At 31.4% G+C, this 19,959-nt stretch overlaps 1 protein-coding gene across 1 annotated transcript; it reads right to left on the bottom strand.

Annotated features, from left to right (window-relative positions):
• Positions 1-13,271: 13,271 nt before the first annotated feature.
• Positions 13,272-19,959, bottom strand: LOC148226684 (endoplasmic reticulum metallopeptidase 1-like). The gene is made up of 12 exons (XM_088204393.1): positions 19,737-19,959; positions 17,858-18,561; positions 17,579-17,802; positions 17,208-17,510; positions 16,911-17,143; positions 16,663-16,846; positions 14,660-14,790; positions 14,499-14,591; positions 14,214-14,439; positions 13,929-14,144; positions 13,624-13,811; positions 13,272-13,552 (listed from the first exon to the last, which is right to left on the bottom strand). The coding sequence occupies exons 1-12, from the start codon at positions 19,752-19,754 to the stop codon at positions 13,385-13,387; spliced, it is 2,688 nt and encodes an 895-aa protein (XP_088060519.1). The 5' UTR covers positions 19,755-19,959; the 3' UTR covers positions 13,272-13,384.

The following is a 19,959-nucleotide window of genomic DNA, read 5'->3' on the forward strand; positions in this document are numbered from 1 at the left end:
ATAATCTCAGCAAATAACGGGGATCAAGCCATTGAAAAGTCCATTGGCAACCCTGATAAAAAAACAAAGCAAAACTTTATCATAGAAGCGCGTGGGAAAACTCATAATTACTGTCGAGCAAAACGATTTATTATGATCACTGTGCTATTATGGCTGACCGCCCTAAAGTAATACATAGGCTAAGATGCAACTGTGGTCCTTACCAAAAGTGATGGATTTCTCCTTCGGATTAATTAATCGAAGAAAAATCTGACAAACTGCAGGCGTAATTTAAATCATGGAAGTCACTTCTTCACACTTCGGACCACTCACTCGAAATCAATGTCTGATTAGAAAGTTCTCCGATTCCCTGTACAGAATATTCAATATATCTACATATATGTATATGCAGATATTTCAATTAACAATGGAACACGTTTTTGAGAGATCGTAACGCATGAGCGTGTTCCGGGGGAAACATCTGTAGTTTTATAGAGGGACAATTTCTATCTTTTTTAAATGGCGAATGTTCAAAGATTAAAAAATCGTTTCTTCGTTAATATTGATTCTAAAGAAAAAATATTAAACTCCGGAAAAAGATAAATATCATCTCAGCTTAAATACGTAAGGAATTTATTTTTATTTAGCACCTTTTTATTTCATTGTCAAACTGCAAACGATACTGACACTAAAAATATTTATTAGGTCCTTTAGAAAGACTTAATAAATATTTTTGGCGATAAATATTTTATTTAAAGGGAAAGGAGAATTTTTTCTTATCTTTCCCTTTAAATTATAAAAAAAAATTTTAATGTTGGCAAGATCAATTGATCTAAACGGGTTTTTATGGAGACTCGTTTCAGTAGGGTAAGAGTGAAAAAGTAAAAAAAGTTGTTTATTATATAATATTTTTTTAACATGATAATTATATTAGCTATTGTAATCAAGAATAGCGTATACTTTTCCTCAATAAATATTTATATTATTGTATCAGGAGATTTATTATAATAAAATTAAAAGTCTTCGGACTGAAATTCTACAGCCCTATCAGTTTTTAATAAACTGTTCGTCTTCTCTGAAATAAAACAAAGAGATGAATATCAAAACCACAAAACGCTCGACGACGTTAATTAATCACTCTTTCTCGGAACTGAAACAAAGGATAGCAGTTTGTCAATGACTGCATATTTAATTTGTCTAAAACGGAAGAGCGAAATATGAATTTGCTGCAATTAAAGAGTCGCAATAGTGTTCTGGGACTAAAAGTGCTTACACATTTGCGAAATGCAAAATAGTTTGAGTCATTATGTAGAAAATGAAAAATTCGCTCCTCTAGGTGTCGTCGATTCTGTCTTGTAATGGAGAATGTAACTCAGTACTTTTCCATTGTTGCACATAAACACTAAAGTCACAGTCGCAACTTTGCATTATAATTAAGTATATGATATAACGAAATACACATGTACATAATTATGTGTAAAATGTCATGAAAATTATTTTTATCAAGCGCATAAAAAACCTAAAAATATTTCGATAAATCGTTAGATAAAAAAATCTATTAAAATGCTGGTATAAAGTTAGTGTTTTTTACTCGTATTGTACAAATACGAAATGGGTACGGAGAAACGATGAATAGGCGATAATAATATATGACGACATCTCTTCGTTGATACCTGCCAAGATATGAAGCGATCTGTAAGCAGATCGTGTAGTGAGAGTGGGCGAAAAACAAAACTGTTTATGTATTTTTACTTTACGTGGTTATATTGTTTGTTCCTTATAAAAACCCTAAATAGGTCTTATAAATACTCGTATACATACCAGGGGCGTATATTCAGGGTGTGCTAGGTGTGCGGCGCACACCCGCAAAACCATCTAAAATATAAATTTAGAAATTTAGAAAATTTAGGGCGTAAAGCGACATCATTTTGCATACAGTAGTATGCAAAATTATAAAATTTTAATATGCAGTGTATAGTATGCATTGGTATTTGTCATTCGCTCTGAACGTTTTCGCGCGAGCGATCGTTTTGGAACAACACATATAACGCGCCGACCTTGCGCGCGGCCGCCGACTAAAGTAAATTGTTCCGAGATTTAACGGCTGAAGTCGATCTGTCGGCTGGCAGCGCTCAGTAGTAAAATTGGTCTCGAATTTGGTGCGCCAACTTCAAAAACTCTTGCGTCCGTCGCTGCTTTTTTATTACATTATATCACAATAACAGGTCACTCATTTTTTATATTTTGGCGTAAAATAGTTTATTATCTTATTTACATATGATCAATATTTAATTTTCTATTCTAGATTATATTTTTTTATTTACCCCAATAATGATGAAGAATACTGTTGAAGATATTCTGAATAATCCATTTTCAAAAAGAAGTTATGAAATTAAATTGAAGATAATCAAAATTGCCAAACCACGTCCACCTCTTCCCAATTTATTTATGAAGCATAAAGACAATAAATGTGAATATACAAGACATTTTTCATTTTCATCATATGAACGAACTGAGTGGTTAACAGGCTGCGAACTTCGATCTAGATTGTTCTGTTGGCCATGAATATTGTTTTCCGAAGAAAGAAGCGTGTGGAGTAAAAGTGGATTTGCTGACCTTAGTCATCTGATAACGGCACTGAAAAAACACAAAAGAGCGCAGTCACACGTTCAATCATTTTTTCTCTCTCAAAATGTTTGGAAAACAACGAATTGAAGTCATGATTGACGTTCAACGTAAAGCTAATATAAGTCAACATAATGAACAAGTTCATAAAAATAGAGAAATATTAAAAGGAATGATTGACGCAGTAGTATATCTAGGAAAACGAGAACAACCTTTTCGAGGCCACGATGAATCCTGTAATTCACTAAACAAAGGAAATTACCTTGAATTTTTAAATGCACTTCGAGAATACGATTCTGTTTTGGATACTCATTTAAATACTGCAACGGTGTTTCGTGGTACTTTCCTATCCATACAGAATGACATAATTGAAGCAATTGGTGATGTTATTAAAGATCATATTAAGGAAGAAGTAAATTCAGCAAATTTTGTCGCTATTATTCTTGACGAAACTTCAGATATAATGACGAACTCACAGCTCTCGACAGTTTTGCGTTTTGTTTATGAAGGTAAAGTTTACGAGCGGTTTATTGGTTTTACAGGCGTTAACTCTGATTAAACAGCCGATGGCTTATTTTGCCACGTTGTAAATATAATTGAAGAATTTCAAATTCAAGAAAAATTAGTTGGACAGACTTATGATGGGGCGAGTGTAATGAGTGGGCATATTAATGGTTTGCAAGCCAAAGTACTCGAAGTTTATCCACTGGCCATTTTACACACTGCTATGCTCATATGTTGAATTTAACATTACAACAAGGTCTTTCCAATATAAAAGTGTGCAAATCATTCTTTCAAATTTTAAATGGATTGTCTGCATTCTTTTCGAAATCTTCCAAACGAATAAATGCTTTACAAGAGTTTGTAGCTAGAAGACTTCCTTCTGTTACACCTACAAGATGGAATTATACACACGGTTAAGTAACACAGTGCAAAAATACAGAAATGAATTTACGGACTTTTTTCGAGACGTCGTGAAAAATTGTGAACTATGGCACCCCGACACTGTAATAAAAGCACGAGGTTTTCTTAGCTTTTTGGAAGATTTTGAAACAAGAAAACTTCTCCACATATTTTCAAACCTTTTTGGAAAAACTGATGTGTTATACAACATTTTACAATCCAAATCTTTTGACATATTATATTGCTGTAAGAAAGCTACCGAAATTTTGCAACAACTCAGACATGAACAGGAAAGAAAAATATGAGCAATATAAAGAAATATTTCTAAATGAATTACTTACCAAACTGCAACAATTCTATGGAGCATTATTTGATTATATAAGTTTAAAAAATGAGCTTGCTGTTCTTTATCATTTACCTAAATTTGCAGAGAAATCTGTTCATGAGCTTGTACAATTTATGAAAACAAATAATCTTGAGTCAGGTTTTCAGGAAATAGATAAATTAGGCAAACTAATATTAACTCTTCCAAGCAGTACTGCTTCAGCAGAACGTTCATTTTCTGCTCTGAAACGAATTAATAATTGTTATCGAAGTACCCAAGGCCAAGAAAGGCTATGTGGCCTTAGCTTGATTTTAATAGAAAATGGGATCCTTATGGATATTAAAAAGAAGAGCACTTTTTATGACAGCGTGATAGAAAAATTTATGATTAAAGAAAGAAGATTAGATTTTATATATAAATAATTATAAGTTTATGTTTATTGGAAATTTGATATTTTTATATAATAATATTTTAGATTAGGTTTGATGTTTATTTATTTATTTATATATGGGAAAAAGCTGTAAGGCAGTTTAGGCATGTCAAAACCTCGGCTAATAAAAATGAAAAAATGTACTTTTTTTTATTTTTTATAGCACACCCAATATTAACACCCATCGTACGCCACTGATACATACAATGTAAAATATTTTAACAACGCAACTAGTTTATTTAATTTCATAATAATACTCGAAGGGTAACAGTAAAATCAGATTCAACCCTCTTGTAATTTAAGCGGAAGTGTTTTAATCAGAAATACTTCCGTCGAAGATTGGGAGTGACGTTGACGTTGACAACATAGTTAGAGATTTAGTATGCATATTGCAGAAAAACTTAGATAAGATGTCGAAGATGCTCGGCTTCGTTATGCGCACGTGTCAGTTTTTCACCTTTTTTTTTATTATATTTGTGTTAAAGTGTGTGTGTATATGATTGAGCTGACATAGTGATATAAAGTGTCTAGATTTTAAAAATATCGATAGGGGACACTAAAAAAGGTCATCTCAAACAGTTTTGCTCGAATATTCAGCGTTCAGGGCTCTAAAAAAATTTGTTTAGTATTTTTTGTTTATTTATGTAAGCTGCAGGAGCTAAAAAAAGTCATCTCAGAAATTTTTGTCCGAGGTGGACAAAAGACGATAATTTTTAGAGGAAGACGTCTAGTCACCTTATTGCTTATGAAATGTTTAAACTCTTTGGTATAAGGGCCATTCTTGATTTTGTTTATTTTTTTGTAACACATTGGGCTAGCGCCTTTTAATAAATTGAAATGGAAATTGAACAGCAGTAAATGTTTTTTTATAAAAACTTTTTGCATCAAAGCATGAATCAATTCCAAATACAATTTTTGAATTAAAGTCAGGATTTTGTCCATCCAAATTTTCGTATAACGTTATTATATGTTCACTACTCTTACAGTTTTCAAACAACACCTTTATTCGTTGTCTAAAGGTATAAACAAAGATACACGAAGACAATATTCACATTTTGCCACAACATACAAACACGAAACAGTATTTTCATCAATACTGATAATAAAAATTAATACGTACGTTAATTTTAAACTGAGACTAGAGCAAACTCTATGAATAAGCATTTCCAACAATATGACGGATAACTTACCATTTTTTTCGCTGACATCATATTTGTTTATACATACAGAAAATATTATAAAAATCAAAACGACCGGATTTAAATTGCACACACTTCTGAAGATTGTTAGTGGTTCAAGCTGGCTTGATGTGGCACAGCCGCAATTTTAGTCACAATCAGCTATGCCGACATCTTGCCTTCTTTCGACCACCATTATAAATTTTCAGCTGAAAGAAAGTAGTTATTGTAAAGTAAGAAAACTCACCTTTTGCTTCCGGTCGATGAAAAAGAGAAAACTCAACTTTCAAAATTACCGCCGGTCTCGGCTGTAAACTGCGTTTTTCCGGCCATAGTTTCACGATGATTAAAAAAATGCGCGACGCGTCCGCAAAGCGTGAAAATATACGGGCATTGTGCAATAATGTGTCTAAACAAACAATTAAACGAGCATAGTACAAGTTCAAATAGAGAAATTAACATAGGCGTGCAAACGCTCGTGACGAAATATATCGAATCGATTTGGGCGAAGCGCGATGGAAAAAGCGAAGGCTCTCGAGCGCGACCGTCCTGATGGCGAGCTCGTCACCAAATGAAGTGACAATCGGATTCCATGAGTGATAATCGGCGGCGGTTCCTCTTTTCCGCTTTGTTTCGTCCCGCGCATTGGCCGAAACGCGAGCCGCGCCGGCCAGGCCCAGCGCAGCACACACGACACTGAAATAATTTACTTTTACGTCCGAATAAAACCATAACTTCATTTCGTGATTTGTCGCGCAATTTTCACTAATCGCGTCGGCAAACGCTTCACATCAAGCTAATTGTCTAAAAATAAATGGTTTCGCTTATAATATAACTACTTTGTGTTATACGACACGGAGTAACATATTTTGAAAATTAAATAGCATTTACATTCAGTGCGATATGGCAACCCTATCAAAAAAGGGGTATTTATTATTTAATAGTTATCTTATTAGTATTTATTATCTAAATGGTGTTCTTTTTAGAGGTTTGTTTTCCGTACACTTTTTCCAGTGAAAGCCAATTTGACAGCTGACAACTGATTTGTGCTCAGTTTGGTTTTCCATTTCACCAGAACAACGCTTGCAAATTGTGCAAATTTATTTCTAAAAACGTGGTTCCGTTACCGTGCACTGCGTCCATTCTACGATTGACATAAACGTCCATCCGAGTAAGTAACATGAATAACCATGGATCGTTTTCGCAACACGCTTACTCTAATTGATAATACGCATCCGCAGAGACATCGTACAGTGCGCAGCTGCACACCGAAGAAGTTGCCTTAAGAATTAATTAGACCGCGCGAAGTTTTTTTAGCATATTACGACTTCTAAGAAGTACATCAAAATCGAAGTTTGGCCAATAGAAGAGCGCAAAAAGAAGAGATTTCAAGAGAGCTTTCGAAACAATAGACTATAGAATATCGGTATAAGTGTTATAGTTTTGAGATGATTCAATAATTATTTAAAAAAAAAAAGTTAAAATAAATTGTGCATACTTCAAAGAGAAAATATTATTTCACAGAGTACCACAGGGGTCTAAATTGGGACCTTTGCTATTTTTTATTATATATTAATGATATAATCAATAATATTAAAAAAAATGTAAAATACACCTGTTAGCGGACGACACTTACATTACATAGGCGATAATGGTTAATAAGTTGTAGATAATTTCAATAATGAATTAAATATAATATAAATATGTTTAAAAATAATGTAATTAAACTAAATGTATGTTTATTAATTATAAAAATATGTTAAGGAATAATATAAAAAAAGTTAGTATTAGTGTGCAACAATTTTAAATATGTTTAATAAAAAAAAATCAAATGATATTGCAAAAATTACAAAATAAGGCGTTGAGAGTAGTTTAAATAAAAATAGATTTACTAGTTATAGAAGGATGATTGATAGATTGGAATGATTAAATGCTCAAGAAATATTGATGATGAATGTTTTAGTATTTATATATAAGTTAGAAAATAATATGTTACCAGAGTATTTTAATAAATTTACCACTGACTCACAGAGAAGAAAAATGGTAAAGCGTGCCGTTGCCATTCGTTTATACTTATATTGAAATTTGTATTCCTCATGTATTGCACTCATATTCTAAGTTCAAATCTATATTTATTAAAAATTGGATATGTCCTCTGACGTCTTAAATTTGTAATGACTACATACATATATACTGCTATATTTAAATGCTGAATAAAGTCATTGTCATCTTATCATCCTTTTAAGTAGCTTCCGGACACTTTACCGCCAGGAAATCACGCACAAGAAAGGATGATCATCAGACGAATTTTAAAATTAATGACACTTTTGTAATATCTATGTATATAGTTTATAAACAAAACTGTATCGGAGGTAGTTTATATTACAAAGAATTTATGAAACTGATAGAAAATAGGATCGTTCTCGCACATTACCATATTGGACTGAAAGATTATCGATCACGGACAATCGATTGCCATTTGTGAAAGGAATTGTTCACTTAAAATGGACATCGACGAATAAAACGGCGGTGCCAAATACAATATTAAATTTTCAACTTGTCCTGTTTCCGGAGTAAGCTCATACGTGACTTTATAACAACAGGGTTGTCAAAACGAAAAGTATTATATTCTAAACTCTATTTCACCTGATTTCACAGTTTTATTACAAAGTATTTCAGTGGGAGTTTTATTATCGAAAACTATTCATGTTTATTCCGTAGTATTTTTTACTATTCAATAATTCACAGGCGAATCTTATCCGATTTAATATTGAATTAACAATGTGCTAGAAGCGAATAGAAGCGCATTTGGGCAGCTTGGAGCGTAAACATTTTTTTTCATATTGGTGTTGGAAGACATTGCGATGCGTGCCGAGTCGTCACCGAGAGTCATTGTCTTGACGGAGATACTTCTTGGAATATATTTAAATTTATTATGGACGTGAATTGGTAAATCCGTCAACGCACATTTGTACTGAGACAGGTGCGATCAACGGATGGGTCTTACATAACATAAACATTCGGTGCACTCATTAAGTTGTTACGATAACTCGAAAATCAATTGATGTTTTTTATTCTCCAGTATTTTGTCCACAACTCAATGTAACTAAAAGTACTGATACTTGTGTGTAGGGGAGGGGGTTATTTATTATGGCCAATATTAGGCGGCACTTTGGCAACATTGGCGTAACAGCGGCGGCGGGCAGCACATTATTTGGCGGACCATAACGGGAGTTTGACGACCGGCGGTGTCTCGTCCGCTGACCACTCACATCGATTTAACATGAATTGTAAACTTTCAATAAAAATACTACTGTGGCGGCCCAATCTGTCAAATTGCCACCCGTCACCACCCGTCCGCCAAACCTGCATCTTTTAGTTTTGCAATTTTGTTTATATGTTCTCAGGTGTGCCGTGTCTCTTGATTTGTATTATTATAACATTTATTCGAGCTTAGCTCAATAGTCACCGAGAGCACATTTTAAATTGCAAAACACAATAAACAATATAACTAGGGTAATCGTCTCCAGGTTCACATAAATTAAATCTTATTGATTACCACTGATGTCAACCCCAAGTCATGGACGAAAGTATATATGGTTAAAACACTTCCACCTAAGCTATACGGAAATTTACATTGAAAAGTTTGATAAATAGGAATATAAATTCTAAAAATAATATCAGTGATAAAATTAGTAGATAAACTAATTAATAGGTGCTTTTAAAGACACTTTAAAAGCACCAGAATAACTAAATCATGTCTCTACAAAGCTGCAGTAAGATATTTAGCATAAACAACCAGACCAACTCGGTAGTGCTATAAATTATGAATTGTATTCAAAATCATACGCTGCTAAATATATTATACACCCTGTCATGTGAGCCGGACATATGAACGACTTGAAGGGTGCAAAGCGGTTAACTTTTGAAATTTGAAAGTAATAACATTTATAATATTGAGTACAGTTAATCATTATTTCCAAAACTTTGAATTTCCATCACTAAATAGACCGCAGTCCTCAATCGTTTGAAGATTTCTGGTGTAAATTGTTTGAATATTTTTTATCGATTTATTTTATTATAAAAACACATAATTTAATTATGTCTTTGCCTTTACTTTCTACTATACTATCTACCATTTTTCTGATCATTTATGGAGTATGTATAGAAAACGTGTTGTAATACATTACATAGCTTTATTCATGTTTTGGTGGCGACTTTTCATTGATGGAACTCTTAACGAACACAGTTTCGAATACAGAGTTTATAGTCTGCCATTTTGTTTAGCATTGATCTGTAAGATTATTTTCATAATTTTACCGAATGACGTCATATACGTTTCATCACTTTTTAATTATAAAACTTTGTTTCTCAAAGTATCTAATACTAACGCTTATTGATATAAAACTGGGATTAAAAACAAGAAAATATAATATAATGAATCCAATGGTGATTATTAAATAAGTCACGTGTGGAGTAAATTGTTTACCTGAGAATCCCGCGCAAGAGATCGTAGATATAGTTACGGTGTTGGATGAAAGACAAGTTGAATGAATTAGATGTACCTGTGAAGCCTATTTCGTAGTATAAAGTTTTTATATAAAGTTTGTATACATCGTTACAATATGTACGTTGACTGTTTCAACCTTTTTCGAATCCTTTTATGATCGTCATCGACGGAAGTCACTAAAACGTGTATAAAATTATCAATGTGACGAATGCCTCGATTTGACCGAAAGTATGGCCAGTCACATACACACAATAATAATAAATAGATAATGGATTAAAAGACAAAGGGGAATGTTAAGTGGGTCTATGCACGTACTCCTATGTGGTTGCGGTATATTCAATTGTTACCATAACATTAAACTTAACAGACAATTTTCTCCATATATAGAAAGCTTATATTTTTAACCCTAATTCGATATCGATTTATAACTTAGTATGATATCATTTACATTTATTTTCGGCTAGAATATAAAGTACTTATATTTAAGTCCTAATTACACTTTACAGACCGATGAATTAATTATGCATCTTTTGTAAAATAATCGTTAAGAGCCAATGACGCAGATATGCGTCATTCAATATTGAATTGAAGAATTTCACATATATTCTGATTTCATCAAATTAACTATAACTAGCGTCGAACAATAATGAACTAGTGAAATATATTTTCTAACACTTGTCTTGGTCTGCGTGCACTCATTTCTCTTAAAACTTGTAAAAGGTGTAAAAAAACATGTCGATATTGCTTGCCAGTATTTAATTGATAGCAATAAAAATAATGATGAATTTTATTTATATTTATAAACCTTCAATACTATGTGTTGTGTGACACAGATATTCTAGATAGCATGAAAAAACATAAAAGCATGAACCCTACCTACGAGGATTGTACTTGACGTCGTCAGTACATCAACAAACTGTACGAGTTGTATCAGGAGCCTGACGCCATAAAGTATGTATATAAAAATACAACATTTCATATGGACTGTAAGATGAGCACATGTAGATCATGACTGCATTGAATGGACGGAATATAATTTCGAAATATAATAAGGTGGAAGCAAGTGCCCACCAATGTGCCAAGATATCTTAATTTAAGATTGAGAAACAGAAAACGCTGATTCGCTATTCCTGCTTCCAACTAGTGAGCATTGTCAATATACTTGCACTTATCCAACGATTATGCTTAATAACAACAAAATTATTAAAAAAAATATTTATATCCATTTTAAAAATCATTCAAAGTTAATGATGTCATCGTTTTCTTCCTCAAATTGTTAAGGAGTGTTCAATGAATACAAATTATCAATAGCCTATAATTTACATACATTTTGAGATGTGTAAAAATAATTATTGATTTAACTTTGTTCAGACTAGTACTTTTTAATTGACATACTGAAAGTTCAATTTTGCTTAGTTTATTAATTGTTAATTTTTTTTGTTCAAAACGTGATGATATAAATGAAAAAAAATTAAGATTTTTCACATATAACAGTAACTCACGAGGTTTTGTGCCAAGAATCTTGGTGCTAATGAATTGAAGCACTGCTTTCAATTATCACCTGATTGTAATATGCACAGGCAACGAACGGTCCATAATACCATGCAAATATCAAAAAATTGTGGCATTACATTAGCAAGACTAGTTTTGATAGGTACAACAAAAAAATTACTATGTATTGTTTTGTACTAATAATTTATTTAAAAAAAACATTATTAAATATTATTGTAATGTGGGATATAATGATGTATAGTTTTTACAATTCATGTTAAAAGGTGTATTATTTTACTATGTATTAACCATTTGGATGCTACGGTGTTTTTAAAAATTATTTTTCACAAATTCTTCAATTCTTCCTATACATTATTATAATTAAATTCATTCAAGGACTGTTTCATGCCATTGTCATACTAATGGAGTAACAAGTTCACAAATCAATTCACTTTTTCGAGAATCATGACGTAGACAGCGATCTTTGTTAGCATTTATTTTACATAATGACAAACATCGATGTACCGTTGTATAGCATCCAAAGGGTTAAATAGTAATAATTATTTTGAATTATTAAATTACAGAAAATCATGGTAAAAACTTTGCTCTATAGTGTTTCTATCAGGCTAGCGTATAATTAGTAATACAGTATATATTACATTCAAAGTATATCACAATAAGGTATTTTTTTTTTTGTAAACGTACATTTTACAAATTTGACTAATTTTTAAATCTTTATTATTTATTAATAATTGAAAGCTTTATTAAAGCATGAACATTGTCATGATAGTTCTGTTTTAAATATATAAATAAATATTTTAATTTGGTTGATGGTTGTGTACAATATAATCTAAAATTTGTGAACTACGTTTGGTAATAAGTATTATTTTTAAATAAGCTAAAATCTACGTTTCAATACTGAAAATAAGAAACTACTGTTTGTACTGTCGATATTTTTAAAAACTTAAAAGCACAGCCGAAAATGTTCGAATAGAACTTACAATGGACGGCTTTCTTTTTTCGAATTATTTATAAATGAATTTTTAAATATTGAGATAATACTAATTTTATGTGTAAGATATTTAATTGTTTTAGAGAGCATCACAATTTTATATATTAAAAATAGTCATTGAAGGAACTAATGAAATCATTTTATATTCATATATTACTTCCAAAATAAAATAAATAATATTACTTTTAAATGTACGATTCATACATTATTACAATTTGTACTTTTAAAATTTAATAATTTTTCAACAAAAAAACACATTACTCTCTAGAAAATACATAATAGCAAATATTGAGCAATTACTGCATTAGTACATTGTACAATTATAATAATATTAATTCTAAAAAACATAAAGAAAAAAAAGATCAACAAATAATAAATAAATCTATAAAAAGGAACAAAAATAGAGAACCGGATATGAGTAACTTTATATAACAATAAATCTTATTTATTAATAAAAATCATTTTATTTATTACCATAAGGATTGTGCACATACTTATGGGTATGTATAAGAATTTAAAACAAATAATAAATATATATATATATATACATATATCTGATAAACGGTAGAAGTACTTTTTAATTTCAATAATAAACATTACGTAATAAAGATCAAAAATTGATCTATTTACACTACAATGATTAAAATGTGACTACGAGATCCGAATTTAAAATTCAAGATAAAATTTACTAGATAAACTAATCGTCTTCTTAATATGTACAAATTTTATGGCATATATGAATGTAAAATTTCATCAGGCATCGATATATATATAAGCTAACTTACTATGTGCAAAAATTAAGGCAACAAACAACCATTGGTATTTTTTACATTTATATGTTACTTTACAATCGTATTGATTGAATATAATAACCTGTAAAAAAATTGTCATCCGATATATGTTGGTAATATCAAATTTATTGTCGTTATATTTAAAACACATAATGTACAAAGCTGCCACTCCAATATGCAACTGCCGTCCAAGAAGGAAACTTTTCCACAAACGAATCGATCACCTTGTTTGACTTGTGCTCCCCGTGCATGAAATGTCCGACTACATTTATGTCCAACCACTGCTCAGGTTCGACTTCAAAAGAATGCTAAAAATTTAATTAAAAATGTATTAAACATTGTACACAAAACTCTATATATCATTAACTAAAATAAATACTGATAGATCTAGATGAAAATGCCATGGAATCTCATGTTCAGAAGCTGCGGCAAGATAGACGAAGTACGAATCCCGTGTGTTATTATACCAACGAGGTCCATTCAGTGGAGTATGACCACTTAAGAAACTCCAACTGTGTAATTTTGCTCCAGATATCGGTGATATCATCAATCCAATATGGTCAGGACCTAAGTGTTAAAAAATTAATCAACTTTATAAATCGAATAAATTCAAAGTAAATAGTCTTATAATGGATATTGTAGCAAAATATGTTCATGTTAGTTGTACAATGTAAGACTATGTACCAGTTACTTTAAAATGTAATCTTTTCATTGTCAAATTGACGTGTTGTTTATCAGTAAGTTCTAAGACAGCTTTATAAGGCAAAGGTGGCGCAGATCCTTCAAGCCAATGTGTATGAGAAATCAATCCTTGCACCGGCAATAAATATGGCATATTACAATACAGTTCCTTGTTGCATTGCTCAGGTCCGATTTGAATAGCTGATCTCATTGATGGCACTATAACACATAATAAAATCATCATAAACCATAAATATAGTTAAAATTGTATTACCGTAGTATATTCACCATAACCGTCGACAGAATGTGGACTGTGAGGATCGAAATCAACCAGCCAAAATCCAGAACTCCTGCTCAAGGTTTTGCCGTCTAGTCCGACAAATTCTCTATCTGTATGCATTATCATGAAACGCTGCGGTGCTGGCTTCATCGTATTACCGGAATAAGGAAATCCTAATGGTGTTAGTATTATTAAAGCTACACTAACTAATGTAACACCAACGATCCATTTCACCTGAAATAATTAACTTGTTAATATTAGTTTTAGTTTTATGTTAATGTATTAAGTTATACTAATTTCCACGGTGATTCGGCTCCGAGGAATAATGGCGCTATCCACCCAAGAACCAATAAGAACAGTAGACTTATCAATGCAGCAACGATAAGCTAAATAAAAATCATACGTTATAAGTAATATTTAAACTTGAAATATATCACAGAAAAATTGTAAGTACCTCAGGATATATGTCTGCACCTGCTCTACCCATTATAGGAATAAACATATAAACCGCACCGATAACTAAATAATAGGTCTGGATAAAAGGTAACATGATTCCAGCTAAAAATAATAGGAGTCGTTTCCAACCTAGAAAAAAAATCACAAATAAATATTTTATAAGAGCAGGAGTAATAATATTATTACGTAACATATTAAGTCTTAAACAATATGTATATTTATTATCCATCAATTTATCATTGTCAAGATAATCATATAGTCATAAAGTTATACTAAGATAACTTATTTACATTATAAATATATGGTTTGATATAAAACAAGATGGATACTATATTTGTATAAAATTTTATTTAAGTTTTGAAACTCAAGTTATGAGATATAATATCAGTGAAATTAGGTGAGTTGACACTACGGAATCTTTAGACACACAATAGTGGGGCTTAATTGAGGGAGATCATAAAAAATATACAATTTGTCAAAATCTAAGAATGTAGTCTTCATCCATAACCATTACGACAAAAATAGTTGAAATTACAAGACTCACTAAAAGCTTCTAATACTAATTGATGTATTTTTGTCGATTGTAAACAATTGTAAACAATTTCCAAGTGGACATCTGCTAAATTTACTTGCAAAAAAATTGCAAACAAAGGCAGATAATATTTTCTATTAGCTGAATTAGTTCAATCTTAGAATTTTTATACCGAATATGTATGATCTAGCTTGATTTTAATTAATCATCACAATATTCATTCGTGAGATTAGGAAAATCTAGGAAAACATATACTGTGATGATCGATCGAAATTCTTATAATATAATAATCACTAATTGCGATCTTCTAGATGTGATAGAAATTGAAAAATACCAAAGTTCATATGGGATTCGAACTCAGATCTTATGGGTATTAGTCACCGACTTATATTACATGATGTAATAAATTGGCTCATATTTTTTGGGTCAGAATTTTTGTAGGGTTGTGATCAGAATTTATATTAAAGGGTCAGAATTTATATTAAAAGATCAGAATTTATATTAAAAGGTCAGATTATAAGCAGCCAGAATAAATATTACATGGTAAGAATTTATACTAATTGGTCAGAATTATATATTAAATGGTTAGAATATTAATTGGAATGGCCAGAATTTATATTAAATGGTAAGAATTATTTTGACAGATAGTCAGAATCATTTTTTCAGTTGGCAATAGTGTTATCGTATAGTGGCTCACAAAATTGTCAGATGTCAACACAACAAGCAAAGTGTGCTCTCAGCCGCCGATCTGTCATTATTCCCGCTTCTTCGCGTCCTACATACAATTAAATAGATTCATTGAGATTTATTCATGGGGTGTTCAATGTTTTGACCAACGCTCGCTCGCACATAACCTGTCCAACGGTTTTGGTGCAAGTGAGATATTTTACAAGATATTTCTAAAATAAATAATTTATTGCCCATTTATATTTGTAAATGTTATATTTTTTTTTATTCTTATGCTCGTCCTAAATTTTAATTCTAATCTTCCTATATTTTTATTCTGACCGTATGTTATTTTATTTTAAGCATTTGATATTTATTCTGACCCTAAATAATATAATTATGACAATTCATTATTTTAATTCTGATCGTCTTATATTTTTATTCTAATCATTTGATACTTATTCCGACCCTGGATAATATAATTATAACCAGGCAGTTAATAAAATTCTGATCGAGATTTTGTTTTTATTCTGACCCAAAATTTGTTTAAATTCTGACCATTTAATTTGTTGCATAATAAATGTTGTTATTTTATTAATTATAAATCATATTTTTTATGATGATGCATGTATCTTATCATGTTATATATTCTATTTTATGATTATTTGTTTTCAAATAACTGTCACAACATCCTGATTCTAATCAATCATCTATTGTTTTTTACTAGGTAGTTTAACCTTCGAACACGAAACACATATGCGTTTCTATTATATGTAAAATATTTAATTTTATTCATAACTCACCATTCCAATGAGATAATAGCGAATGTCTTAAAAGACCAACGAGTGCCGGGCAAAGAACCCATAGCATTGCTACAAATCCTGATCTTATACGCATTGCCATGCACAAGAGCAATAACGATGCCCACAATAAACTAAAAGCGTCAATGTACAACTGTACCAATGTCCATCCTGTGAAATCGGCGTTCTAAAAAAATACAATTATTAGAATAAAGATTAATATTAAAATTAAATAAGTTTAATCAACCTACCACTCTTTGTTTTGAGGTTATTATTAATAGACATACAGCAGGCACAAAAACCACTTGCAATACGTATAAAGTATACAACCAAATTGGACGCGCATACCATGACATGGCTCTACCGATTCCGGTTAGTAAAGCGGCTAATCCGCAACACGATGCTATGGTTATCAACCATGATATAGCTAAGATTATGCAAGCCGATCGCAAATTAGACATATATACACTAGGGTTAATGAATTCTGAAAAATCATAAAGGTTATAAAACATTTTATCTGTCAAGGCACTTTTTGAATCGATTATTACCTCGTCGTTTAGCTGCCGCGATATTTAAGTAAATATTTGATATGGCAACTGATAAGATGATGAGTCCGGCAAATCCGGCTATATATATTGGAAAGCGTATGACAAACGCACCAAGAAGATCAAAGAAAACTGGTTGTCCTTCCATAGAAGGCGTTTCAGATAATTGATACCCGTTAGAAATCCCTAATGACAAAGCTAAGATGTTGTCTCCTGTTCTTTGTAAAGTACCGAGCGGAATTTGATTCACATTATCAAATTTTGTATGATATACGTAACCATTAGTACTCCAAGCAAAATCGAGACCTAAAATATATCGAATGTGATATAATAATCTTGGAAGTGATGAATCAATATTATAAAATGAACAGTACCTGACACTTTTCCAAAGTCTCTGAATATCCTAAAATCAGTTTCTCCCGGTATAACGCCACTTTCGAATATCTCTTGAGCTAGCGAAGAGGCGTAAGGATACGGTACAGTTTGCGAATAAATCTCCATTATCCACGGATTGTTCGGTCCGGCTTGGAAGAGAACTTCTCGACCTCCGGCACCGCAAGCTTCTAAATTAATAAAAGCTCGAACTTCTCTCGCCCATCTGATAATAAAAGTTTGATTAGTATTTTTCAAGTAAAATAAAAAGCTTAACATACTTGTGTTGTGTGATGAAGCCGTGGGAAGCTTGCATCAAATTCTCTTCAGCGCCGTTAAAAAGAAAGATCACGTTATGCTTGAGAAGACGGTTCGATCTCGACATTACTCTCAAAATTTCCAGCATGACAGCGCATCCCGCTCCGTCGTCGCTGGCACCTGGACTATCGATAACGGTGTCATAGTGGCAGTTTAGCAACAGCGAATGTTCGGAATCGATTCTCGATCCGATTCGCACAATAACATTGTTGATATTACGATATACACTGGTTAAACCATCTAAAAATGGCAATGGAAACGAGCCGCTCGCTTGTTGAATATCCATTTTGATTACATGTATGTCCATAGCTTCTACGATTATTCTGTTGATTTCTCTTTTGAGAAAATTCACAGCCAACACTTCGTTTTCATAGCTGCCGCTCACACGGGGGCCGAAACTAGTCAGCTCTATCAAATGCTTCATAGCTCTTTGCGCTATGAACCTGTCCGGATTGAAGGCTTCGTCTGAGATTTTTAAATCGGCAGGCAACTTTCTCTCTATGATGACCACAGCCAGCATAGAACATATTACAAAAATGAACACCCCGACCAGGTGATAGAACGATAGTGGATTTTGATTTTTTTTTATAAATTTGCCCTTGATGGTTGTGCTACTTTTGATTGAAGACGGAAGATTGGACTGATGGAATCCACGCTGCCGAACGTGCTGTAAAGTAAAATAAATACATTTTAAAGAAAATCGTTTTTAAATATAAAAAAATAGCTTAATTCAACCTCAAACGTGTGGAAATTCATGTTTAAGATACAACAAAGTATTGTAAATGAAATATGTATTTTTATGTTAATTTTCGCTAAATGGTTATTCGGTAACGTTGAATACAGTATGTATAAAAACCATAGGTTGATAAAAATAAAATAAAAGTAAATATACTAAAAAATGCATTGAAGCAAAAGTTTTAATTAAAATTCCACTTTAATTTATCAAAAAAATAAATAAAAATGACACTTTTAAATTCCAATTACTTAAATTAAACGTCTGATTTTTTGATTTTACTTTATTTTTACAATAATGGATTTAACTATAAGTAAATAAGCATATTTTTTTATATATGAATAAATATAAATATTTTCGTTTAACATTGATATAAGAGTGTAAACTGTTGATGGTTTTATATTAAAAAAAAGTGTTATAAATAAACAATTCAATGTATTTAATTTGCTTTTTATAAGAAACGTTTAATATTGTTTTATATAATTAAATTATTGTTTCAGTTTGACGCAGAAGTAATGAATATATTTTCAGATCGGATTCCAAATAAACTTGGAATCCGATCTGGAAATATATCACAGCCAATAAAAAAGAATCGGAGTGACGTTCAACCTCTGACGTAGTAGAAGGATGAAAACGGAATTGGCATTACTTATACATCAAGTTGTTAGAATATTTTCACTGTGAACTGTAAAAATGAGGCACGAATGATAATTTATGTTACTGTCAAATGTAATTATATTCAGTTCAATATAAAAAATCCATTTATATTGTGTTGGACATGAATTTAAAAAATCGTGATATTTTCATTTTTGACAATATCAAATATTTTTTGATAATGTCATAAATTTTTTTTAAATAATAAAATATATTTTTGTAAACACATTGTAATTGAAAAAAATGATTTACAATAAAAAAAATGTTTTTTTTATTTATTAGCATATAATTTAAATTGCATAATAATAAAACACAGTAATGGATAAACCATAAACTAAAATTATTTACTAGACATTGGTTTTACCGCATTGAAGTAAATGAAATAAAAATGGCGAGAAAATGAGATGGGAAAATTGCCATTGACAATTGGATAATTCACGAGGTGATTTTTTAACCTGATGTTGATCCTTCATTTTTCTGAATATTACTGCCAGGTTCTCTCGATGCGCTTATCAAGAGAGAGAGCAGTTCAAGGCGAGAAGCTGTTTTAAATACATAATAATGATGGGAAATCTCGCGAAAACAGCAGATCGACACCGACAAACCAACAAACCGGCGCAACTAGCGACCGGCCGCTGTCTGACACTTGTCCATTATCACACGGTAATCAGAATTGCC

Source organism: Plectrocnemia conspersa, unplaced genomic scaffold (assembly GCF_051122295.1).
Source record: "Plectrocnemia conspersa isolate PC_06_02 unplaced genomic scaffold, ASM5112229v1 ptg000014l, whole genome shotgun sequence".
Classification (NCBI taxonomy): Eukaryota; Metazoa; Arthropoda; class Insecta; order Trichoptera; family Polycentropodidae; genus Plectrocnemia; species Plectrocnemia conspersa.